This window comes from Oreochromis niloticus, linkage group LG5, assembly GCF_001858045.2.
Source record: "Oreochromis niloticus isolate F11D_XX linkage group LG5, O_niloticus_UMD_NMBU, whole genome shotgun sequence".
Lineage (NCBI taxonomy): Eukaryota > Metazoa > Chordata > Actinopteri > Cichliformes > Cichlidae > Oreochromis > Oreochromis niloticus.
The window spans coordinates 28,475,251-28,502,228 of NC_031970.2; the positions used below are offsets into that span (position 1 = coordinate 28,475,251).

General features: G+C 40.9%; 1 protein-coding gene across 23 annotated transcripts in view; it reads left to right on the top strand.

Annotated features, from left to right (window-relative positions):
* Positions 1-5,896: 5,896 nt before the first annotated feature.
* cast (calpastatin) overlaps positions 5,897-26,978 on the top strand; it is a 31,434-nt gene continuing 10,352 nt past the window's right edge. For 2 of the 23 annotated variants that reach the window (XM_013269963.3, XM_013269969.3), the window contains exons 1-6: positions 6,544-6,910; positions 7,564-7,653; positions 23,274-23,342; positions 25,871-25,996; positions 26,360-26,440; positions 26,855-26,965. In XM_013269963.3, the coding sequence (XP_013125417.1) occupies positions 6,881-6,910; positions 7,564-7,653; positions 23,274-23,342; positions 25,871-25,996; positions 26,360-26,440; positions 26,855-26,965 (507 nt within the window). In that variant the 5' untranslated portion in view covers positions 6,544-6,880. Of the gene's footprint in view, positions 6,118-6,543; positions 6,911-7,563; positions 7,654-10,086; positions 10,294-15,956; positions 16,135-23,273; positions 23,343-25,870; positions 25,997-26,359; positions 26,441-26,854; positions 26,966-26,978 lie in introns of those variants that run through there. The other 21 variants (XM_005450328.4, XM_013269972.3, XM_005450332.4 and 18 more) reach the window with 17 other exon arrangements.

Here is a 26,978-nt window from a genome sequence, read left to right on the forward strand (position 1 = left end):
TTGTGCGCTGCATGGGTGTGCGTGTGGTCGGGATGGGGAGGGGGGAGGAGGGAGGTGATCACACGTCAAATTACTGGTGCTCTGACGTCAATTTGGCGTCTACCTTTGGTGGGATGTGAGCGCAAGTCTCAGAGGATGTAACTCAAAATGGGGTGGGGGTGGGGGGCTCGGACTAAAAATATCTCTCAGTGCCCCCCAACCCCACCCCACCAGAGGAAGAGAAGGAGGAGGAGGAAGAGGAGACACCGGGAAGAAAACAACAATAACAGAAGTCTTATGTGATCCCCTTTAAGATGGCTTATCCTCATGAGGCAAACGTCCTCGCAGTCTCTCTTTCACGCATTTATTTGTGCTTTTATTCCTGTGTTTTGGGATGCACCTCGTAGCGTGGATGAGGGAAATCTGTCCCAGTTCACGAAACATCCCACTCTCCCAACACACATACATACACGCGCGCAAGCGGTTTCAGCACCGCGGACAGCTCCTTGTCCACACCGCTGATTCACGTCAGAGAACGAGATGATAAAACTAAAGCAAACACGGAACTACCCGTGAGGGGGAAATGGTTCTTCCACAAACTGAGGACAAAATCCCAACATTATATTTATGGAACCAGACAGTTTATTATTTATTAGCTCAGCATTATGTTATTTCAGCTTACACGATAAGAGCGTAATTACTGATACAGCTTTAGTGCAGCAGGTGGAGGTGGACATGGCTGTCAAAAAACAGTAATAATGCTCCATATTTCATAAGTCCATTGACAGCAGCGTGAAATCATAAACTAAAAGGACGCTATATTTTAAATATAAGAAATTGCACTCACAATAGTACAATATTTGAGTCTGATTTAAAGCTGCAGAGACAATAACGTGGTTTCATTCTTTCTCCCTATATACAATTATAATTAGTTTTACATAAATATAATATAAAACTGCTTCTAAGGAAATCTGATAGTTACTGTAGATCTAAGAGTCACAGAAACAGCAGTGCTGCTCAGAGACAGGTGACATTAGTAGCATCTTTCTGGTATAAGCACGCACAGGACATTGAAATGATGTAAATGTTTATTATTCTCATATTTGTGTTTTTTTCACCCTATATCTAAACCAAATGATACAAAGGTTTTGACAGTGCTGGCATTAAGTGAAAATATTTAAAGGTTATTGTGCGTTGATTCTAGTCAGGTTATGTTTTTTAGTGTCTATTTGCAGTTTTGATTAGTTTTGATTTAAATAGTCTTTTTCTGAATTTATTTTTAATATGTGTATATTTGGTCACTAAATTCACATGATCAACGTATGTTGTGAGCTACAGAGCTCATTGTATTTGTTAGTCTGGTAAATATAAAATCAAACACAAATATGGCAAAAATACGTCCATATACACTGGACAGTGTTGAGTCCCTAAGAATATCTACAGATTTTGTCAAAAATAATGCAACACTACATTTTTTAAAAAGAGGCAAACCATGCAACATTTGGTATTATAGGATGAATTGTTGTTATGTGGAACAGCGTTAATAACTACGTGAAGCATCATCAGAGTTGCTGGATTTATATTTAATATGAATCCTGTGACTTTATGATATGAACCTCAGATTCTGCCGTCATGGTGTGGCACATGCAGAGGTACATTAAAACGAATCCAAACCAGCATATGGGTTGTAAATGTTGTCTCGCATGATCTAGAAAGAAAATAGTTTTTGCATTTAAAAATACAATGCTGCCCCCACTGACTGCAGGTAGATATTTGTAACAGTTATATAGCTTACCACGAATGCTGTTGAGCTTGTTTACTAATGGAAAATCTGTTTCAGTGTGCTCTGATTGCATTTAGGTGCAATGACCCAGAGGCAAAAGTACCATGATTATGGACATAATAGAAATTGTTTAGCTGCAGTGCATGGCACACAAACTGTATAAATAAAGAACCACAAAAGAACCATGAAAATAAAAACACTATTATAGTAATGGACTTATTCATTCCAGTGTACACTGTTTTTTCCCTTCTTTTTTTTATAGAGTGAGCTTGTTAGTCATTGTGCTCTAAACTTGTCAGAGCTGATAATGACTGATATGTCTGGTCATCTGGCAGTGTGCAAACAGGTCTGCACCAGATCTGCAGTATAATCCATCCTTACCTAGCAACCACTGTTTGCTCTGACCACAGAGGCACACTCAGGCGGACACAAACACACTTGAAGAGCTGTAGGAATATGAGCAAGCTGGGCAGTTTATTTCAGGGGATTATGGTTTCATTACAGATCACTGAATCTTTGACTTGGTTGTCATCGATTCTCTGCATCCTCTGCCTTTATCTCTGGGATGTGTGCGTGTTTCAGTGAGCGGTGTGAGCTTACTCATCCTCCTTTCCTTATTCCGCTGAGCGGACACTCACACCAGTGCACTAAAAAGATATGCACAATGAGTTCATCAAAATGAGGTCAAAGGTCCCACCGTGTTTCGTCAGCTAATTATTTTTCCAGCTCTACAGACAGGCAGTGACGGAAAGCAGGAGCTTTTAGCTGGAGGTTGACGCAGAGGTGGCTGGAGAGCCGCCTCAACACACAAATGTTCAGCCCCGAATCAATTAGGTGTGGCAAATAGATGTGACGACTTGAGCTGCACTTCCTGTCCCTCTCATGGTTCAGTGGCAGCTACAATATTCTAGGTTGTTTAGTGATTTATGAGCATATTACTTTTTTAAGAGCCACAGATCAAATTTCAAGCACATAAAAAAAGAACAATAATGAAAAAGTTTAATGATGATTCACAGTGCATTCAGCTGAAGTCTGTTATGCAGCAAACACAAAGCAAATACTTGTGACATGAGGAGATGCCTTACAAGTTATACAAGTTAGTAACCAATGGAATCTGCAGCCTGTGACACATGGTTGCCATGCCAACCCACATTACAAGCGTGTGACACATCTTCACCCACAAGTCTCAATAAGTCGTCTAGAAGGACTACAGTTCATTTGAAATAAGTTCATAAGTGTCTCCTTTATTACATTGCATGTGTCATGTGTTGGTCAGATTATTGCTTAGCTGAAGTCATAGTGTGACATTTTTACACAGACATGCAGTGCAGAAAAAAGCTAATAAGACCTGCAATACTGCCCTGTAAATACTACTGAACATCCCAAAATCTAATGTAATCTGCAATGATGATTTTCAGATATAAAGCTCTTGGCCGAATCAATAGTTTGCCTATGTTAGTTTAGTTTCTGGGAGGTACTGCGGTGTTATGATGCTATTAGGAAAAAACATTACAAGTGCAATTTAACTAGTCATCACTGAGAAACGTCCCCAGCCACATTTTGCAATCTGAACCTTGCTTTGTGAAAGCAATGTTGCACTATTTTGACGCAATGTTTGGCAACTCATTGCATAATCTTTTAGCTATTGTAAATAAATATAAGCAAACCTAAACTGTTAACCAAAGCAAAGGTTAAGATTTTGATTAAGTCATTCACGTCCCCAAAGTTCAATCAACGCTGCACAAATGCCATGTGCTATCAGAGGGTGCTGTGAAATTGTCTTTCTGGTGTCAGACAGATTAGCCTCACTTTGCAGGTGATAGAGTGAGGAAACAGTTGATTGATGTGGGGGTGTGGTGGAGTTTAAACTGTTATCGGGACGTGCAGGTGTCAAACGGACTTTGCCTCTAAAGGGCATCAGAGTGTTGTTCGGACATGTTAGTCAGTACGTCACTTCAGGGGTGTCAGCACTGAAAAACAGCGATGCGGGAAGCATAGATTTACAGGAAGTAGATAAAATGTGGAAAAGGCTTGGTGTTTACGGGTGGTAGATTAGACAGGAAGTGTAACTCAGTGGGGTGCAGTCGTCTTTGAAGACTTTGGTGTCTTATCTAGTGGTCTCTTTTAATTTACAGAAGAAGACTGTTTCTGTACATGTCAGTCAAATTCTCTGTTCTGACAGTTTCTCATTATTTAAAATAAACAACTTCATAAACACAAAAGCAGTCCTGAAAAAAATTACCCTGAGCAGTGGTGTATGTGGAAATGGGTGGACATTCCCATTAAATGTAATGATCCATACATTTAAAACGAAATGTTTTGAATTGATGTGTCACAGACATGAACATATTAGGTATAGAGAACAATCTCACATTAATCTGCAAAAAATTCAACATCTATGATGTCAGAAAATGTGTTATTAGGAGTCGCTGGAGAAAGCAAATAGATAAAAGAGACTACAGAATATCCAATTCAGGCTCATTTAACCTAATCTGCATACAAAATTTAGTTTATGCCAGTATGTATCTATGTATGTATTGTTGACAGTTTTAATGTTATCAGTACTACTTATTATGGAAAAACAACTCTCAAAGAAGGATATATATTTATATTATACATTAGAGAAGCGCATTCAACAGATCATCTTTAAATGGTCTTCATCTTGTGTGATGCTTAATTTGCAATGTGATCGGTGACCTTCTTAATGCTACGACCAGCTTAGTGTTTTAAGGGTGGAAAAAAGCTGACATAGCTAAACCATAGTGAGTTGGGGCTTGTGTAAACAAAATATTTTTCCATGTTGTCACGTTATTGAAGGAGCCCCATCACCTGATATTTACTGAACATGACTGAGTGTTGGTTTGCACATTCGCCCTACACGTGAAGCACCCCAGTTTGTGTCAAAAAGTGTTTGCCTTTATTTAAACTGTTGTAAATGACTTCTTGACCCATGAGCAGTCACACATATCCTTTATGAGTAATATCAAGTCGTTTTGAGCCAGGAAGAATATTCATGTCATAAGTTAAAAGATGCAGCAGTTTTTTGCAACATGATTTTGTCATTTATATATACAGGTAAGAAGTGCCACTGACATTTTTTTCAAGCTTTGGCAAACAGGGAAGCAGAAATTGCAAAAAATATATTATCACAGTTCTATAAAGATATTTTTAATGGCCAAAAAACACTGAATTTATTATAATGTAGATTCTAAAAAAAAGAGTCTTAAAGATACTATATCCATTTCTTTATGTTATATATAACCCCTTCATAAAACACGATGACTACACGCTATCTAGAAGAAGTTATATGGAGGTTTTTTTTTCTAAAAAGAACTTTTTGGCACAAAACCGTAAAAGGGACACAAATCTCTCGGAGGATTGCCTCGTGAAGGTCATGCGGTGTCTGCCGATTCAAATTCAAACGAGATTCTTTCAGTGCAATCAAAATAAGCTTTTGTTTTTTGTCCCCCTACTTCATACCACTTTTTTTCCTAAAAATGTTGTCTGTTAAATGTTTTATGTTCACTCGGGTGAAGGCCAAAACCAAAACCTCTTGTCAAGCATTCACATTATTCATTAGTAAATAAAGTAAGTAAATGAATTTTAACACTGGACATTTTTCCTGTCACGTAGAAACTAGATAAGAATGGACAACCAGTAACATCGCCATAGAAAAGGCTAATTTCGTCACTGAACACTGTATTCAAACCTGCTGCTGCTGCTGCTTCGTGTTGACCCAGACTGTCCTCGATTTATCCAGCAGAGGGCAGCATTGTGCCTCGTAAGAAAAACATCTCGCTGGGAAGGTAAAAAATAACCAGGGGTGAGTCAACTCTTCCTGGAGCTGTGGGGCGTTTCCTCTCACACACCCAAATGTGTTGGATACTTGTTTAAAATGCAAGAGACTACATTTGTGAATGCGAATCGATCCCAGTTATTTCCACTGATAGCCCCTCGTGAACACCGAGTCTTCCCAATCACGTGATCAAATTAGAGTTTTGTGTGTACTTGGGTAACTTTTGGCTTAGTTTCTGGATCAGTCTGCACTATAAATCCTAAAAAGCAGCAGACGAACGAGACCTTACATGCTTACGCGATTAAATAAACTCCACGTTGAGAAATTTTCTGGTTTTGCCAACTGCTTTACTCATCAAGGACGAAAGCTCTTTCAGCGGGAGGGGCAGCCTAATTAAAACCAAAGGCTGTGTGTCAGTCTGTAGAGTTTGATTTCCCAAAGAGAACTGAGGGCACTAACGAAACTTTGTAAAGAAGTTCATCCATTTAGATTTTTGAAGATGCCACATAAGAAGAGAAGCCATGGCCACCATAAACCTACAAAGGAGGCAAAGGAAGAGGTAGGGTTTTTCCGTATTTAGAGAAGTGCGGAATTCAGTTAATGTGTTTAAAGATGTAAACATCTCCGATATATCACAGCTGATTATTCTTAGACAAAGCTGCAGAAGTTTTGATACTGATTTAAGCTGATAAACTGCATCCCATTGCCATCTGTGTGCTCAAGCGAGAAACTGTGTTCTGCAGATGTTAGAGCGTGGCTGTGTCATCGTTTGCAGAGGAATTGCTCAGGGCTCGTTGATTTATTTATAATGTCAGTAATTGGTTTTACTCGGCATCACGAATGATTTGCCAGTGCCAAATGCCTATAAGGCTTTCATGTTATCTTTTGTAACCACAGGCGCATCGTGCTATTGCGTAAAGCCCACCCCCCTGGTAGCGTGCACCACTGAGCCAGAAACAAACACAATAGAGATCTACGAAGTTCCTTCTTTGGAAATATAAACGTGTGTGTGTGGTGATGTGAATCAGTGGGGTGGTTTAATGCCAGGCCTACAGGTTAATGCTGGATTGTTTTTGGTTATGCGCAAGAACCAGAAAATTTCACTGGAAAAAAAATAGAGAGTGAAATTCTTTTGTAATCTCGCTGAGTAAGAAATTGCACCCCGGACAGAAGTGTGTGTCGATAATTTGGCGTCTGCTGGGAGTGGCGCTCTGTTCGGCAAGGTATGAGAAAAGATATCTGTCAGTGAGGACAGGAGAGAGCGGCATTGTAGCAGAGTGGAAGTTTTATTTCGGACCGTTGTTTTCGCCTCCTGCTCTCTCATGGCGTATGCGGCATACTGGAGTAGTATTGTGAGTACATCTCCCTCTTTTTTTCCCCTTTACCTTCCTCTCCCTCTTTCTTTTATTTGAGCTTCTGGCATTAGCACTTTCAAAGTAAATCTTGGCACCCTTATAGACGCTAGGTGTGCTTTTATTGCAGAAAACCCGCACAGCTAGTCTGAAAGTGTAGGAGCGGTTCTGGATGCTCTGTGGGCTGTACAAGATATTGTTAGAACCGAAGTAAAGTGCTGAAAAGACTTCGCCCACTTTTTGTCAAACACTATTCATACATTAGGGCGTGTGGCTGTTTAAACGGCCTTCAGCCCTCACATTTCAGATCTGGATTATCTCCAGTTATTGTGTCTCGGTACTATTGCATATCAATAATGAACATTTTAGAATGTTAACTAATGCAGTTAATGAGCAGGTGTTATCTTGCTTACATACCTTAATGCTACAAACTATGAAAATCTATTTGAGCAGAGCTTTTTCACAGTTAAGAATATTACAAAAATGTTACAAAGAAAAAAGAAAAAAGAGGAAAAGCTAGAAAAATACGCCACCAACACAGTAACACAATAGATTGAAATCACTGCTTCCTGTCCAGAAGTTCTGTTTAATTTATTGCCAACAACTGACTCACCCTTCAAAGCCCTAACAAACTGTTGCGTGTGTGTTTGTAGCATGGAAAAGCAGATCCTTGCACAGCTGAAGTCGAAAAGAGTAGACAGACTTCAGCCTTCTGTCCCACTGCAGGGCCCTACTATGGCAAGGTACTGACTTCATTTTCTCCTGAATGACACAATGCCTTCAGCAATGTTCTGCAGCTCAAGGTTAAAACAGGGCGGGGATGCAGTAAGTTACTTTGCTCCATGTAAACCTCACAGGATACATTAAAAGATAGAGGCTGCTGTGTGATTTTTGCCTCTCAACACTGCCCAGTAACTGAGAGTGGATAAAAGTAGAAGTATGTCTGTAAAAAAAGAATCGCCGCTGTGCAGCAGAATTTCAGCTGAACCCATTGGCCTGTTAATGTAGATGCAAACAAGTAGGTGACAATATTTACATTTTGAATTTTCAGCTGTGTTTGCTATCAGAGCCTCAAAATTAGACCGTGGCCTTTCCAGACATTTTGAATATTTCAGATCTATCTTATCTTTGTTTTTCTTTGTGGGTCAAGAGTTGGAGTTGCAGGATGGATGGGAACAAAACTCAACTCTTTGTGTTTGTCTCCCTCTGCTTAGTGCAGTGCTGCTTTTGGCTGCAGATGTTTAAGGACTGCATGTCTTTTTTGTTACCCAAAAATCAGGAGACACAGGCTTCTGTCTACATCTGATCATGGTCCATACATTTGATGCAGCTAGACGGGAGGAGCTTATAGGTGACTGAAGTGCAGCCTGGATCTAAATATAAAGATGAATGCCACTTTGGTCAGAGGGAGTCCAGTTACCCACTTTATGCTCCGTGCAGTCATGTCTCTTACACCAGCACGTTGGTGACAACATCTGCTATTTTGTTTTCTGACACAGTTAAATATGTTGAGCATACTGCTATCAGCTGATTCTCTGATAATCTCAGTCTAGGTGAAAAAGATTTTTTTTTAAAAAGACAACCTACCACATGCCACACAGCTGCTGCAGGTTCACACCGGTTTTGGGGAGGTTACGGGAACGGATGGCTTGCTCGCCGTGGTGGATGAGCTAGTTTTACAGGTTTGATCAGTTGACACTTTGAAGGAGATATGTCAGTCTCAGAGGGAGTGCATAGTGAGTTATGAACAGCCTGTGTGTCTCTGTGCATGCAGCATCATTTCACAATATGATCCTGGAGACACCTCATATCACCCTGAGTACTTTCCCAATAATATATTAGGTACAATAATATAAATATTCACAGGTACAGATGGTCTCTAGCTCATAATGTTTGTTGATGTAATCTGTTTTTAATAGTGTCAGATGTTATGCATTTACAAGGTTACGTCCTTTTTAAAAAACAAAGCCGGTGATGGGGTTTCTCAGCCGAGAGTGTTATCATCAGTATCACGTTGCATTGCTGAAAACAAGCGGATTATCCTCAAAGTGTGCTTTGTGCATAAAGGGCTAATTCACCACTTGTAGCTTTTTGCAGATCAAATAGGAGTGTCAGTTTCTGTCTGTTTGATTTAAAGTGATTAGTGGTAGGGTGCGTGATTGCCATATTTTTCTGAGGTGTGCCGTTAAAACGCTCAAAAAGTGAAAGGCTTGGCTGTCAGACTGATTCCATCACAGTGATTCAATCAGAGGCTGCACTGTTTGCACACCCCACCCGTAAACTACCCAGAGAGGCAGATAAACTCACACTTTACAGGTGAGGTACAACCCCATAGGTATGGATGGGATTGCACTTTCACTGGTTTTCATCACCTTTGCAACTTAATTGCCTTCCGATGTTTCTCAGTTTACTTTTTCATGCTTTCCACAGTTCTTCTCGGATAATTCTTAGAAATAAAGTTGAAAAAAGGGACCAGACTGGCCAACACCCGTGTTTTATGCTTCAGTCATGTGTTTACAGAGACACTCCCCACATTCCTCTTTAACACACTTTGTTTGTTGCTCAGGCTGTGGTGCAGAGAGACATGATGAAATCTCCTCTGTTGTCATTAGACAGGTTTTCTTTGGCTCAACTAGATCTTGAGATTAGCCAGCATCTAATCAGTATCTCTTCCTGCTATTATCCTTTGCAGGCTTTATTACTGCAATACAGAATAGAATTGAAGATTTCAGCTTCGGCCTTTTCTCTCATGGAAAATAGCTGACACAGGCAGAATATAAAAGTTGGCCTCTTGTTTTATATATGCAGTGTGGATAGATGTATGCGCCCATGTGTGCTCGAGGCTATATCTAGGTGTGTTCTTGCTAATATATAACTTGAACATTGTCCCAAATAAAACCGGTTCTGTTTTAGGTATGCTGAGAAAATTCTTTAAAACCACACACCTGCCTGTGCGTGCATATCTTCGTGCATGTGTGCCCCCGTGTGCGTTAGAGCTGGATCTGCTTCCCCAAGCAGAAGCTCACATGTTTCCCCCCTTTAAGTAGGAGTCGACCCATGGTCAGCTCACTTCCTAGTATAGCCCGGAGAGTTACGCCCCTCCCGGTTGTGACTTCCACATCAGATCCTCTTCTCCCTGGCTACGCCCAGTTTAGTCCTTCTGCCCTCCCCTTTTCTCTGTCTGGGTTCATTCCCCGTTTGCTGCAGGGAAACATGCTGCAAGCCGACAGACAAGGCAGAGGCTGACACACGCGCGCACACACACACACTCTCACACAAACGAACACTCGCAGACACGTTCAGCCAACATGGGTCAGATACTGAGCTGGATCCGAGGCCCACGGGACAACCCGGCCCTGCAGGATGTGGCAGTGGAGGAGCAGGTGTGTAGTAAAAGTGTGTCTGTGTGCTAGTGTAGTGGTATGTGCTGAGTAACAAAAGTATCCATGTGTGTTTTGTTTTGTTTGTGACCCCCCCTCTCCATAGATATAAAAGCATATCTGCTGTTACTGTTTCGTTAGCTGCCCTAGTCTTTTGTGTACTGTATGTTTAACAAAGGACTTATAAGGGAAACTCACACGAGGAGGAAAACTGTGTTGGAGCCAGTCCAAATCCGGCCACACTCTCTCTCTGCTGGAATGTCTGAGGCTCCCGGTCAGCCTCTGTGAGTTCAGTGTGCTTTCTGTATTTGGATATTAAACCAAGGCTGCACCAAGGCCTCCCGTATTTGCTATGAGGTGCTTAAAACATCAAACTACATGGCAAACTGATAGACTCCTTAAAGTGATAATGGTTGTTTTGAAGGATATCCCAGTTTTTTCTTTGTAAAGGCTCCCACCCCAAATAGCATTCTCCTGTGATAACCCACAGCTGCAGATGGAGCTGTCTGAAAGGGTGTGTTTAGCTGGAGTGAGTTTAAGTGCTCTGTTTTTTATTTGGACAAGTTAAAGTTGAATGCAATGTAGGTCATATGCTGCACCCTTTTGTTAAATTTTCACTCATCTGGCAGAGAATGTGATTGCATGTTGATGTGTGACAGTTCAGCATTGGCTGTCCTCATGTCAGTGCTGTGTTATCAGGGCTGTGTTAGTTTGCTGTGAGTCATTCTATGTGTTAAAGGTCAAAGAATAAATGTGTCCCAGGAGGCCGACTGCACACAGATAGCCTTTGGACTTCTGGTCAGACCATTTTTGTTGTGTGTTGTTGTGCATTTTCCCAGCTCTGGGCTGCAGAGATCAACCTCCCTTGGGGTCTGGCAGCGTTATCATGAAACTTAACAGGAAATGGCCACTGGGAAAATATATCTTGCCTGCACATGCATAACCGTTACAACAAAGTCAAAGACAAAAAGGCATAAACAGGCTTTCCTCAGTGCCAGATAGGCGCATCCATTAAGAACTGAGGGGATACTGTGCAAGTTAGTCATGACATACCTGTTTTTACATGGTGTGATACATTAGAGGGCTTTACAGTTGATTTCTTATGAACTATAGCGTGAACCCATATCTTTAAATTGAACTAAACAGAAACTGATGGCTTCATAGATCTTAAAAGCAAGTTTCAATCCATTGTTTAGTCACATGGCTCATTGCTGTACTGTTCTGGTTCACGCTCACAGAGCTTTGTCTTGTTGTCCTTGGCCGCAACGTGCAGCCGAACATGCTACAAATACCTGCTTCATACCTGCTCTCAGTAGATGGACAAAGATAAAGAGACAATAGTGGTGGAAATGAAAAACAGAGCTAAAAAGAGATTTCTGGACTGGCATTTGTCAAGCTTGTATCTGCTTTGTCAAGTTTGATCTGCAAACAACTGTTAAGGAATGTGGATGAGGATCTGAGACATATTATTAGTTGGAAAATCTAACACTGCTGGTAGGAACGATGAAAAGTGTCACTTCATAGAGCCACCATAAGGCACCTTTAAATACAATATCATGCTGTTTCCTGTTGCCTGAAGTTACCTGTGTTACTGTTGTATTATTCATATTATCTTGGCTTAAGCAGTATTTGTTATTCTAGGTTTTTGACTTTTATCCTGTTGAGACGTCTCAGCCTCTGTATGTATTTTTCATCTTTAAGATCGATGTAGTCATGTGAAATGATCCCCTCGGTTTTACGGTTGGGCATTTGAACAATGAGTTACACTGTACGGTTCAGTTATGAAGGACTATAGCACTGTGTGCAACTAGAATACAAAGTATTGAGCAATCAGTAAGACAGTGAGACACAACTGACTCACTTGAGTAGATCACAGTCTGATGTCAAGCATGCACCTATCTGCCCCCACTGTTAGGAAATGCTGACACTCAAATTTCCATCTTTCATGTTTTGGTGGTAACTAAGAGCCATGACATCATGACACACGGTGCTCGATTGCTTCAGGTCATACGTCATAACCACCTCTGACTGCCTTCTGAAGCCACACCTCAAAAAGATCATTTTAAACATGCTGAACGCAGGAGAGAATCAGACCACGGTACTAAAACCCAGTTTGCACTGAAGTGGAGGAACACACTGTGTATGCGACCAGACATACACAGACACTTTGTTGACACATAGCCTGCTCAGCTAAATTAGCCTTCCATTTCCTGTTGAGGGTGTTGTTGTTTATCCCGTTGGTAGGTACGGTACTACTTTCCATCACTCCTCAATACTCGTGCCTTCAGATTTGACACTGCGCTCTCAGTTTGGCCTGACACCTCATCTAAATGTTGCTCGCTGAATTTTGCTATGTCCGTTTCGGTACACCCGTCCTCCTGTCTGTTTACTGCAATGCTCGAGCAACAGCCTGTACTTGGAGCCAGATGGCTTTCGTCCTGACAAGTATGGATAAGTAATGTGAAGGCAGCAGACTCACGCTTGCTGGAAAATGTAATGTGATGCAATGATTCAGATTCTCAGTATCACTCCTCATAAACACACAGAAGAGGTAAACTGAAGTCAGTAGAACATGTTAGCAGGCATATGATTATTGGTAATTGCTGACAAGTCCCAACTCAATCGTGTTATTGTAGTTCTTGTTCTTCTTCTGTCATGTAGCTGACAGAGTCGAGCTGTTTCCTCTGGATAGGCTCTAGCCCTCCATGACCCTGAACTGCATTGATGGATAGAAGGATGACATAATGTGGAAGTGCAAGAGACATTTATAGTTTAGTAGGTTTTGTGGTGATGATATTTCTATTTGTATCTGGCTAATCTGGCTGAAAATCTAGTTATAGTATAGCATAGCATCATTGCATGGCTAACACAACTTTAAATTCATGGTACAACCTAATAAGCTAATGCAGAGGTAATTTTAGCTGAAGCAAACGAACCTGCACTGAAGATGATACAAGTCTGAAACTGAAGCTGAGCTCGCTAAAATAGCCTCAATCTGGACACTTGATTTAGCATACTTCCCGTCCCTAATAATCTGTGGTTTGTTGGCAGCCATGGTAGGCAACACAAGCTGACATATTATTTAAAAAAGTATTTGTCTACTTTTCCTAGAAATAAGGAAACCTTGAGCAGATGTAATGTTTTCTCTAAAGCTTTTGTGATTCACTTTTTAAAAAACTGACCCTTTTGATGCCTCTGTGTTTGAAATGTTTCACAGTGAGTGTGTCTCGCTTTACAGTTGGAAGGCTGGTGGATGGATTCCCCAGCTACTCTAGTCTGCATGTTGAAGTATCCTTGACCAAGACACTACACCCCAAGTTATCCTCGATACATCCATGAGTGTGTGTGTAAATGTTAGACAAGGTGCTGTGGTATAACTGGAGAAATGAGGCTTGTAGTAAAAATGATTTGAGTGCTCAGAGTAGAAGTGTGCTATATAAGCAGCAAACACTGGTTGGACCACTTGTCATGCTTCTGGCTGGAAGCAAAGTGTGTTTCTCAGATTTACCTTGGTCAAACTTGCAGGCTGTTGCTCCTGAAAACCCTGCTGGTGAGACATTTAGAACCCAGCTTTAAAGTAAACCAACACAATGAGCAAAACGAGGATGCAGAGCTGCTGTGTTTGGTTAGGTTAATCACTACAAAATCAAATGCATCCTTTTGTTTTGACTTCACTGCGTCTATTTAAAAAATATATACGATTAGGATTTGTCGAGTTCCTCGGGCCACTCCTCTACATTTTTTTTTCTGGCTGTTTGTGCACAGTCAGCACAACACTCACTGGTTTTCCGTCTGAACTTTTTTAAGTGCTTCCTTGCCTCTGGTTCACACTGACGGCACAGATTGTGTATGGCAGCTCCTGCTCCTAATCAGACCTGATTCACATGCTCTTTCATAACAGCTAGAACTTTCTGGCAAAACACGTTTCTACTAGTCTAATCTCTCTGCAGAGTTCCAACTGATTTGACTGCAGACTTTTGCCAATATAAATATCCCACATTAGTCTTTGCTTAAAGTCTTAGTTTAGGACATGTGATACCATACAGCCTCCCACCAAGTTTTCCTGTGAACTCTTAGAAACAGAGCCCATGTTTCATACTAGAAACCTCCAGCCTCTAGGTTTGCCGTTCCTATTGGTTGATTCCACATGAAAGGGTGGGTCTGATGTTGTTAATGAAGATAGCTGTTGCCAGGGGTTACAAACTAAGGCATTTGAGCATGTTATCTTCCAGAAAAAGGGGCAGGCTCTGGTGTGTTTTTGGAGTCAGTCAGGCGAAAGCTGTTAGAGATTTATTTTGAAGGGTCCCAGGACAGACACAAGAATTTCTGCCAGGGAGATGCCAGGGCAGGAGATGTGCAACACATTAAGAAAATCAGAAGTCTGTCTGCTTGTTCTTTTAAAGTTCTTTTAAAACAAACATGGCTAAAGCCAATCCGATAAAAGCCAGACCATAGCTCTCGAAGAATACAGCGATATGTCATGATCATGCTTACCCTCTGTGCGGTTTATCTTCATTCGAGCTGATAATCCTGGTGCTTGATTTTCAGCTGGCTTTGGCTGATTTTTAACCAAGTATGTTCATGCTTATGTCATAGTAGCTTCCACATAGAATAAGAGTATTTCCTATAATTCTCTTTGGCACCTCTATAATAACATTAAATTTGATGCCAAGTCTAAATGCAAAGTACTTAGAGTTGTTTTAACTCCCCATTTTAACCGCAGCATTAATGTACTAAGACTGAACAAACATGACACACATAAAGGCCGACCTTGTGTCCAAACAACAGTCTGCAAGTTAACAGAGCAGGCATGCGCAACAGTTTCAGATGACACACGTGAACACAATGCTCCTCTTTAAGTTTCATCTACATGCTGTGAGTGTTTTTTGACACGAGGGGGCGCTGCTCTCCAAAGCACTCACCTCTTAACGTGTTTGACATGTTTTGTGGTGTGGAGTGCTTGAAGAAGTTGACATTATAAGGATGAACTTAAACACTTGTTGGCCTATCTGAAAGCTGCTGTTTAAAGAGAGGGGAAGCGTTACACTGCCTCTTGCTCTCTCTTGTGTTTTTATTTTTTCCAAAATTCCTGTGTCATCTCTGGGTGGTATTTCCTGTGTGTTCCTTTGTCTAGGGTCCACTTTGACGACCTGTGAAGGAAACAAACATGTCTGAACATTCGCCTTCCTGCCTTCGCCCTTTAAATGTTGTCTTTTTCCCCCATTTTAATTTTCTTCTCTGTCTGCCTTAGGGTGTGGTTTGAGCTGCATGTGATGGACCCTCCTCCCTCCCTCTTTTCTGCCTTTGTTGTTCAGTAGCTCTGCATTCTAGATTCCAAAGCTGTGAGTGTACCTGACACACCCAGACTCCTGCCAAACAGCACTGCTGCAGAAAATCTACATCTGCCACTTTCCTGCTTCACCCCTCAGCTCTTTTTCACCTCTTCCGGCTTGATGCAGGCTATCATGTGCTGAGCTGCATCATGCGTCTTCTCCGAGCCCAGCCTGACCCAAAGCTTGTTCAGTTTTCCTGGCATGCATCGAGCAGTGGGTGGGACGTCATGTGCTCAACTGCCCAATCTGACTAAGCCTGCTCTGCCCTGTTGGATGAATGGGTGGAGCCTGATGCAGGAGGGTCTTGTTGTGCTGATTCAAAGAGGGCGGAGCAGCAAGTTTTTCGCTGCTGGGTGTGTGTATGTGTTTACACGTGTGCGTGTGCATGACATAAAGTACGAGCTAAAGTATTTCTAAAGCAGGGGTCTTAGGTTAAGCAGCCTGAAGAGAGCCTCTTGGCAGTATTCGCAGCAACATATAAAGAGGATACACACTCACAGTCTGACCTATGGTATGTATCTGGATGGTATTTCCCTTTATGCTTGCTCTTTTGTAAATGCTTACGTGGAGAAGCTTCCTGTTTGATATCTGTCAGGTCACTTTGGTGGCTGAACGTTTGTTCAGATCAGCATTTGACAGTTTATCGCTCATGTGATTCTCCATGTTGCGGTAAGATCATCGTGCTTCCCTTTAAGCCTCAAATTATGGAAAGTTGGCAAAGGACTAAAGATTGTGTTAGTCTCTCTCAAATGGACCTTGAGAGCAGTTGTTGCCAGTGTAACAAACTTTGTTCACGTTTACTTGGAACAATCAACAATCAAATGTTTCATTACTGTCTATGTATGTGGCATTCGAGGTTGACACCTGGCTCTTTATGGCTTTATATCATCTTTTTGTACTCTCCATACTGGTTTTTCTCACTGTAAACATGTGATACAATAATCCTGATGGGAAAATGGAGTACAAACATTGTGAAGCACAGTGCTAGGTTTGTTTGTCTTAGATAATTAAGAATCCGTTTGTTAGGCCGCAGTTGTAATTTTGCCATGGTTGTCCTGTTTCTTGTCCTTGCCCGATGTGACAGTTAAATGCGTTACCACCCCATCAGAGCAGGTTGCCTTTTAAAGTTTAGTCAACGCCATTACTCCTGATTTCGCCCAGCTCTCTTGAAATCTGCCCTGCGGCAGTAATGCTCCTCCTGCTGCAGCTCCCTGCTAAAACTGAAACGCTTAACTTTCACACTATTGCTCCACTTTCTTTCCTTGTTACGCAGCTGACTGCAGCTTTCGTCATTTCCACCACTTGTCAGAGGTGAGCCACTTATCACTACTGACCTTTTTCCACAAGTTGCCAGTGCTATTTTAAAACAGAAAGCTGAGGAGTCGTTTCCAGCCATTTTCACATGTGCGTGTTTGTGGTGTGTTGGGTGGGGCCAGCATTAGTCATCAGTTTTCATAAGAGGGCAAAGCTACTGCTTCAGTCCCTGTTGTTTGGTAGGGCCTGGATATATGTACTGCATTATTCCTTGACCAGTGACAAATGCACAATATGGAGTGCGGTCTTGGCGTTTCATGCCCGTGTGTGTTTCTATCATTCATATCTGACAGCAGACAAAGACTTGAGCTATAAACCTCAAGCTGACAGGCAGTTTCCTGTCGTGCTAAAGTAAGTGACTACCAAAACCTGTTGGTTTCAAATGGCAGTGCGCCGCCCTTGCCACACTGTCACTGCTGGGCCAAGTCATGTGACAGAAACGGTGAAGATCTAAAGTGCTGCATCTATTTTGGACACACTCACTTAAACTATGCCCAGCACTGCGTCTAGCTCTCTCAGAATGACCGTGATGTTACTGGTGTCCCGTTATCAATTACGTCAGGCAGTGTCCTCACTGCTTACCCTGTGGCTCTATCTATGGACATGCACAGCATGTCAGTGTTTGCATATGTCATGTGTCTTACATGGAAAAATGATTAAACAACAAATGCCCACATATCACGATCTTTATATGCACTGTTGTGTTTCAGACTACAACTGCACTGAATCCCAGTCTACTGTATGTGCTGTATGTGTCTGATAAAATCAATATGTCCTTTGCAAAACAGATCCATGCTAACTATTGAGTCTTTTCCACGCTTCGGCTAAATTTGGAACCCTGCATCATTTTTATGACACGCCTCCCCCCCCCACCCCCCTTCTTTTACTGTCTTATGCATTTCTGTGCTGCATAACAGAAACACAGAATGCTGTTTAAGAAGACAACATCACAAGCTGCAGAAGTTAGTTCAGTGTCACAGGTTCAACCAAAGAAGGTCTCATAAAGATTGTATTATCTGCACAGTTTTCATATATGATGCATGGTGCAAAGGTCATTTCTGTTCTATTGGCTGTTTCATCAAACCTGTATACATGTTGTGTGTATAAAGAATGAGCCAAACTTGAAGTCTGGACAGAATGGCAAGTGACATCTTGTATACTGTCAGTTCTACTATTGAGTGCATCTTCTTATCATTTGGACCTTTAAGTTTTGCTGTGCAGTATGCTCCACGTATACAGCTTATAACTCTCCTCCATCAACTTCACTTCTCTTTCACACAGTCCAATATATACTCAGATCAATACAATAAATACTTTATCAAGAAGGGAGAGATTTCCTGAGAATGGATGTTTGGCCTTTTCAGGTTGTTTGGTAAAATGACTAAATTCCTCCCAACAAATGATTCTGAAACTATAACCCAGAAAAAAAAAAGTGGCCCACATCTGCAATCTTGTTTGGGCCACATTTGACACTGCCTGACCTCATGGCAGCACAAGGCAACACAAGGCAGCTACAACTGAGCCACAGGTCTACCAAATACTGGGTCACATCTGGAACACTCAGCACCTGCTATAAACCACGTCAAGCACGGCTTATGACATTTATGGAACACCTGGTCTGTAGAAAACAACTGTGTGTACCAAATCCAAATGTGTCTGCTCTGTGGGAAGACTGGTTGCTAGTTCCTTTCTTTCTGTGGTCCGTTGTGGTTTGTGTTAACCAAGAAAGTGGTCCTTTCCCCCCCCACAAAATTATGCATGCTAACAACACCAGAATGTATATCATAACTGGTCTTTGAGGTGCTGTGGATGATCTATGGATGGCATCACATTTAAATTATGTGCTAAAAGCAGCCTGTACTATACACTCACCAGCCACTCTGTTGAGTAGACCTGTTTAGACCTGTTTGTTTATGTGACAACAACTCAGTGCATTTAAGCATGTAGACAAGTTTAAACCAAGCATAAGAAGGGCCAAGAAAGGTGATTTGAGCATGGTCTTGGTGCCAGACAGAAACTGCTCATCTACTAGGATATTCCCACTAACACCTCTAGGGTTTACGGAGAATCATCTGAAAAAGAGAAAATATCCAGTTCTTTATGTGAAAAAGCCTTATTGATACAAGGCTCAGAGGAGAATGGCCAAACAGCTTTGAGTTTATAGAAGGAAGAAGAGCAACTCTGAATGCACAACATATCAGACCTTGAAGCTACAGCAGCAGAAGACCGCACCAGGTTGCCACTCCTGTCAGGTAAGAGCAGGAAACTATTGGCCGCTTAGTAAGTTTAAGTATTATTGGTCACTACGACAATCCCTTTATGAGCCCAGTGTGCCCGTCCTCTGATGGCTGCTTCAAGCAGGTCACATGTATGGATGTACACAAGACAAATCTGCGGCAGTTGCTTGATTCTATTATATCAATATGCACCAAAATTTAAAAGGGAAAAACTCCAGCTCTTCGAGTCAATGGAGTGAAAAATTAGAGCAGTTTTAAATCGAAAGTGGGCTTAACCCAGTAATGACAAGGTGTACCTAATGAGTGTACGTGTACTTGCAGTGTGCGTCTGCTGCTGCCGTAGTCATGAGGAATGTAGGAATGCAGAAGTCTGGAGTCACTACAGACTTCCTGAGAGTTTGGGTTGGTCTCAGGTGAACACAGAGGTGACACATGAACATTTGTTTGTAATTTACCTAAATCAGTTAGTAGGCCTAATCCACAAAATGTTTCATGCCTCATGCTTTTTTAATTTGAGTTAAAGTTGGTGATTTAAAAAAAACAAAAACCTTTCTGATTCCTAACCGTAGTGAGGCCTCGTCTTTGTTCATTTTTCTTGTAAATAATTCTTTATTTCTTTCTTTTTTGTAGCACATCTTCCATTGTTGGCTTCCTTTAAGAGGATATCTCTTTTTATCTCTTATATTTTACATTTTTGTGATCATCTGATATTGACAGCACGAGTCACTGTAAACATACTGATGAACTGAACGGTTTACTACTTATTTTTTCAGTGCATTATTTCTTTTAATGGATTGGAAATGAACTAAGAGCTCTGTCTGTTTGCCTACTGTACAATTATAAAAGCAGGTCGTGCTTCCTGGCCTATCTTTGTCAAGTGGCATCTGTGAGTGGTGTCAGAGTTCTGCAGGGGTGATGAGTCACCTGTTTGTGTGTGGTTTTGAAGAATAGTTTCAACAGAGAATCCCTCATGAGGTAAATGCAAAAGCGCATGGAAAATACACTGATTTATACAGTGATATGGAAATATGTCATTTGTTCTGATCTGTACAGTGTTACTCTTTGTTTTAACACACAAATCTGTTATAGGGTTTGCCATAATGTACGCTTCTGCAAAAGAAAGTTTTGACCACGTAATGATGTAATTCATGTGGTCAGTATGATTACTCTGATGACACATCAGAATACTTTTTGTAGATAAGAACGGGGACGACAATACTGCGACTGCCTAAACACCTTTCATCAAATAGAATTAGAGGTGCTTTCACTGCTTCTTTAAATTATTCCTGTGTTGAATCAAACACTGCAGGAAAAACCTAAATAAAAGCTAGCGCCACTAGGATGGCTTTAGTGTGTCTCTATTAGTTCTAGAAGTTTTTGGAAGGAATGGAAAACCATGCTGTGAAAAGATATTCCAAGTTTTCTTACTCATTAAACCCTTCAGCGATCTCTTGTGCTCTATATTTAGTGGAAATTCTGCTTCCAGAACAGATCACCGCCATGAGAATACAAGGCTTCAAATATCCAACGCTACTTTCATCATTTTGTCATGAAAATATCCAGGCTAGTGGAGTTCTTGTCTCACATGCAAGTTCATCCAGTAAAATTCTCCTGACACATCATGCAGCACAGCTCATCTGTTTCTTGGTTATTTAAGTAACTTGGCAACGTTCAGTATTTACAGTGGTAACGGGATCAACACAACTTCCCCTTGGCTGCTTGTGACCTCACTTCCTCATCTGTGCCGCTTCCTTTTTATTCTCGGTCTAAATACTGTAATATTAAGTTGACTCTTAACTGTCGGTTAATATTTGAAAATTGTGAAAGGTAGTAAGACATGTGATTTGCGTGTGCTAATCATGACCTGGGTTGTGACTTTGTGAGCCCGAGTGACTATTTGAGCATGTGAGGAAATCATTGATTATGCCGAGGTGCAATCATTACTAACTCAGAGTTCCCCAAATGCAGATGGTTCACAGTGGTGAAATTTACTATGTGCTCTGTCTCTGTATGTTATTTACCTTATGCCATACTTATGCCATTCACATGCATACATATGTGCTTTACCCCCACGCTACCTGTCTAGCTGTAAAACAGGACGCATAGCTGGCTGGACAGGTTAACTCACACAGTAGCTTACGTGTGATTAGAAGTTGTTGTTGTTGGGGTTTTTTTTTTTTTCCACAAAATTGTATTTGTTATGGATACTTTGAAAGTCCAAACAGATGGAAAAACTGTCATCTAAAATATATACAGAACATTAGCATGTACTGACAGTTAGGCATGTTTTGCAGTGCACTGATTGATAGCCTGTGTATTTATAGTCAGGTAAAAAGTTCATTTCTCTTATTCTTTTATTACGTTATTTATCATTATTATTATTATTATTATTATCATTATTATTATTATTATTATTATTATTATTATTATTATAATTATTAATATTATTATTATTATTATGAACAAATGGAAAAAAACAGTAATTCACTGACGGGCTGGGCTGGGTCTGAGTCTACAATGATACAACTGCACACAATACATGGAGCTGAATGTGAAACGAACAGCAGTATTAAACAGGGTGGAGGCTCACTTCTCTGTATTCACAACACCTTCAAAAGAAATAGGCTGGGCTCTGCAGCAAACTGTGCTCCGCCTGGAGATCAGTATATGCTTCCAAAATACTGGACTGCGTGTGCAACATGTATAGTTGCCAACAAAAGGAACTTTATTTTTGTACACGATTGCATATTTTAGACTAATTTATTTATTTTTTTGCAATACTAAGGCATCTACTGAGTATTTGCATTCACAATCGTCACAAAATTGTGAGGCTTGTTACAGGTAGTATCAAAGCGTCTGAATGCGCCTCACATTTAATGACTGCACAAACAGGAAAAACAGTCCAGGGGAGCAGTGCTACTGTCTCGGCTCTACGTTTCGAGGTTGTGCTAATATATTACCTGTAGCTTTTCTGGAGCCTGTGCGAGTAAGCACAAAGAGTCCAATTTAGATGACCCCCGAGAGTTGGCTTGACAGAGTCTATCTCCAAATGTGACTGGGCTGATCGGGTCACATTCCGATCCCAGTGCATTCTGCCTGCAGTTACAACTTTTTATTGACGTGCGATTCTTATCCAGATAAAGGTCACATGTTTTTACTGGGGGAAACTGAGTAATAGTGTAAGGCTTTACTTCTGGTACACTTTTGCAGTTTTAAAAAACAAACCCAAAACATTATTTGCTTCAAAGAGCCTGCATATTTCTCTCAAATGTATTGTAAAAAAAAAAAAACCAGGCTAATAACTGATCTGAATATTTCAGATAACAGTTTTAAATGATGAACTACTACAGTGGCTCCTGAAACTAAAAGTCTAGTGAAGTCGTTTTGCTTTGGTTAGTACACATGATGAAAAGTAATAATATCCCATACATCATAACATGGCTTGTATGGATTGTTTTATTACAGCTCAGCTATAGGAAATTTAAGACAAAGATCAAAGCATCAGTGATACAGTATGACTGACTGTTTCTATGTGAAGAAGTGCAGTGCAGAACAAATATAACGTCCACTCAGTATGCATGTGTGTGAATAATGGCTGCACGTCTTCAGCCAGAGTCAAAGGCCGATCTCTCCTGGTTTCTTAAGCAGAGAAATGTGAGCTATGTTAGCGTTCAGCTTGCACTGGATGCCATTGGCTGGAGAGTAACTTGTGAATCCTACATTCCTGTTGTCAGTTTCTAAGGTGACCACAGATGACAATGATACAGTCTCATTGGTGCACTGCTGTCAAACAGTCCCACCCCACAGTCAGGAATGTAGGACTTGAATCAAACACTCCTCACTGCCGTGTGATGGCTGTGTTTGTGGGCAGTTTACAGCACCGCGTTTTTTTTCCTTTCTTTCTCCTCATGTTAATTTTCAACTTCAAAAGGAGACTGTATTGACCTGAACCTATAGCAATTACGATTTCAGCTTTATCCAGAAATAAGTCTTATGGAATGTTTTGTTTTCCAAAAATATTGCTGTTGTGAAATCAACATGTTGCTGGGTGGTTTCTTGTGTTCCCTGCACATATTTGACTCTGTCTTTCTCTCTGCAGTCGCAGTCCAGCCAGACAACACCCAAACCGGCAGCTCAGGTCTCTACTGGGAAGCCTGCACAGTTCGAGGTATTAGACATTCCCCTGTAATGCTGTTTAACGTCTTCTCCTCCTCTCCCAGTCTCTCAAAAGAAACTCATTTGTTGACTCCCAACTTGACCCCTGACCCCCAGCATTTTCTGAACTACTTATAGCATTGTGACTTTCTTTCCTGTTCCAGCACAGCGCTTTGGTTAATAGCAGGGGTGCGGGAATAGGTTTAGCTGTGCCCTTAGTAACAAACAGAAAAGAACATTTTCCTTTTCCTTCCGTTCAAACTCAATACAAGTAACACCCTGTTTAACCCATTAAAGCTGCTCGCAAACCAAGGTTGTCAAACTTTGCTGTTTGAATGCTGTCATTGCTGACTGGGATATTTTCCAGAGAAGACTAATGGAAATGTTAAAAGACTTTTAAGAGGAATGTAACTATATTAGCATGTATATGAACTCTGTTGGTAGAAAACATTTTGCAAACATCACCAATGATTTTGTAGGTAAATGGTTTCCAGGTTTGAATGATTGTACAGCACATATATTTAATGACTTAAAAAAAAAAAACAAGAATTGGGATGAGGTGGGTGCTTTGGAGAGACCATTTGAGAAGCTTAATGTTAGCTTGTCTTACTCATTCCAAAATCCAACAATCGTGTCAACCTTCTAGCTGTTGACTTGAGGTGAAGTTGAAGAATTAGGTCATCCTCCTTCATTATTTAATTCACTTCATGCAATGTACCAGTACCACTAGCAGCATAACAGCTCCGGAGTATGATCCTTCTTCCACCATGCTCAACAGCAGATATAGTATTTTAGGTTTGAAAGCCTCACCGTTCCTCCTCCAAACATGCCTCTTGTGGCCAAATATTTCATCTTTGTCTCGTCTGACCATAAAACTTTTCTCCAGAAGGCATGTAGCTTGTCCATGACAGCTGCAAAAATCTCAGTTCACTCTGGACAATAACACTAGTGTCACAGCAGTTTCCAGTTGATGGCAGGCTTGAGCCTCCTGGTTCATGGGTTGTTCCTTAACATCCGGCGAATGAATCTCTATATTTAAGCTGCTATGTGTACTTTAAGTTCTGTGTGGATTACAGAAAATCCAAAATAAATTCAAACCTGTTCACCCAATTCTTGTTTTATTTAAGTCTTTAAAGATGTATCCTTTACAATCATTGCACCCTGGAAGAGGAAAAGTTCAAAGAAATCATTTAAAAACCTGAAATTATCAAAATATTTAGGCTTATGATAAGTGTACGTAAACTCCTGACCACAACTGTATTTCATATAAAGTGTACTTTATTAAACACTTTTAATGACTAGTTTTTTCAAAGTAATAGTACACTCCATTGCCTGTTATTTATCTCTTTTACTTACTAACAGATAATGTTTGAGCAGAGCCATAGTGCCAGCCTGAATTGTTTTCACACATCTTTCAGCAGCGGGGCTTAGACGGTGTATAGTTTGGTGCCTGGCTTGTAGAGATAAGGTTTAGTCGGATATTTGGAAGTGAGAGAAATACATGGTTTTGTTTTAGACCCATTCACACACTGAGCTTATATTACTCAGCCATTAACCTTGAGCTGTAATTATCTCATTGCCCTGCTTCCTTCTTTTTGCTTTGCCACAGTAAAGTACAACTGCTTATGTTTCAGTGTCCATGTGCAATGGGAAAGATAATGTACTGAGCTATTAAAAATATGTCCCTGCAGAATGTATGGTAATTACTATTAGCCAGTTTCCTGTCACATAATAACCTGTAATGTTCACCTATTAACCTTACAAAGATGGAATGTTACTTTTCTACCCAATGTGTTATGGCATTTTGTTAAAGTTTAATGATTTGCAGAAAAAGCTGGTTATAATGGAAGCAAAGTAGGCTGAACGGTTTACTACATCTCAATTTGGATACTTTTGTTACCATAATTCCCTGCAGTACATGTAATGGCATAGTAATGTTGCAAGTTGTGCACTTGCCTGAAATGACAATCACATTTGACTGGGACTGTCATGCTAGCCATGGCATTTTGTGAACATTTTTAACATATTAAGTCCCAGATTGCACATAATAATACATTCCTCTACAGTGAGTATGACCATTTAGCACATATAAATGCCAAACAATACAACAGCACATGAAATGTTAATACTTGAAAACAAACGCTGCTGTTAGCTAGCATGCTAGCACTCGTATCAGTATTTCTGCTGAGAATGTGTCCTTTTGGCTAAAAACAGTTGGTGATCCCTTCCAAATAGAAGGTATAAAACATGGAACTACAGTCACATTACCATCTGATGTGTGGAGCTACGTTATGAAACTGAGCATTGTTGCAATCACCAACATATCTAATTGGTCCCCACCCTCAAGCGTAACCAAGAAGATGTCATTTTAAGATATCAGGCTAAGATATATTACAGTAGGTTTCACAGTCTCTGTGGCTCTTCTGACGAAAAGTTAACTAGTTTCCATGTGCAAAGCCATGCACACAGGCAATTCTAGCATCCAGAGAGCTGTAAAAAATATTGCAGTTGATCAACTTCTCCTCACCTGGTGCATTGCAGACGCCAACATCAGGATCTGGAATGGCTACAAAGCCTGGGGCGGTTACCACGACAACAGGAGGAAGCTCTAATGTTGCAACAGCAGAGAGAGCCAAACCACACCTATTTATGAAAGCCAAACCAGAGGTAGATAAATTCTGGCGGGTATGAATAAAAGTGGTGGAGGCTTTGAGTGCTTTGGCGTGACATAACATGAATCTCTGCTTCTTTCTTTTGGCCTCAGCACCTCATGTGTGCTCATCACTAGTCATCTCTTTACGCGCTTCATCTGTGGTCATCACCGTTACGCAACATCTTACCTGTCTGTCTGTGACGTCTTTCTGTCACAGCCGTTCACTCATCTTGCATCAGAAGCTGGACTCTCACCGTGCCACCTTAAAAGATCTGATATGACCTGCATGGGATGAATGCTCCTCACAAACTGTGGCACTAACTTCATGAATAACTGTCTCTTTTCACTTTCTTTAAACACATGCTTCTCGATTGTAGACTAACACTACGCTGGCCGGTGCTACTGTTATTGACATGTCGTTTGCAGAGGCGAGTGGCGCTACTAGAGAGGTGTTAAAGGTAATGCCATCATGGCCAAAACTCTAGCTGGTGCTTTTTCTTTGCTTTAATCCAACAATCTTTTAAATGATAATGGGTTTGTTTTTTTTAATTATTTTATTAGAAATGTTGTGAACTGTGTGTGAGGTTTTTGAATATTTCATGAATGCAAATAAATCCCCAACGTTCACGAGGTACCAAGGAGATTAAGGCATGAAAAAGCACCAGCATCTAAACCCATACTGATCACCAGTCATCTCTCTCAGCCCTCATATTATTTTGAAATCTTTTGGGTAACTGTGACTGAGCTGACCAGTGATCAGTGTAAATTTTCTTCTGCCCTCTTTTCACTAACACTTTAAAAATCTACACGGTGTCAGTACATCTACCGGCTTCCTTGTGTTTTTGAGTAATCATTTGGCGACATGTTTGTAGACTGCACCTGTCTCCCAAGCCAAAGTCACACCTACAATTCCTCCCACTGCTGGCACTGCAGCAGCCACTTCTGTGACCGCTCCTAAAGAGTCACCTAAGGACACGGCTAAGGTATAAGCCTGAC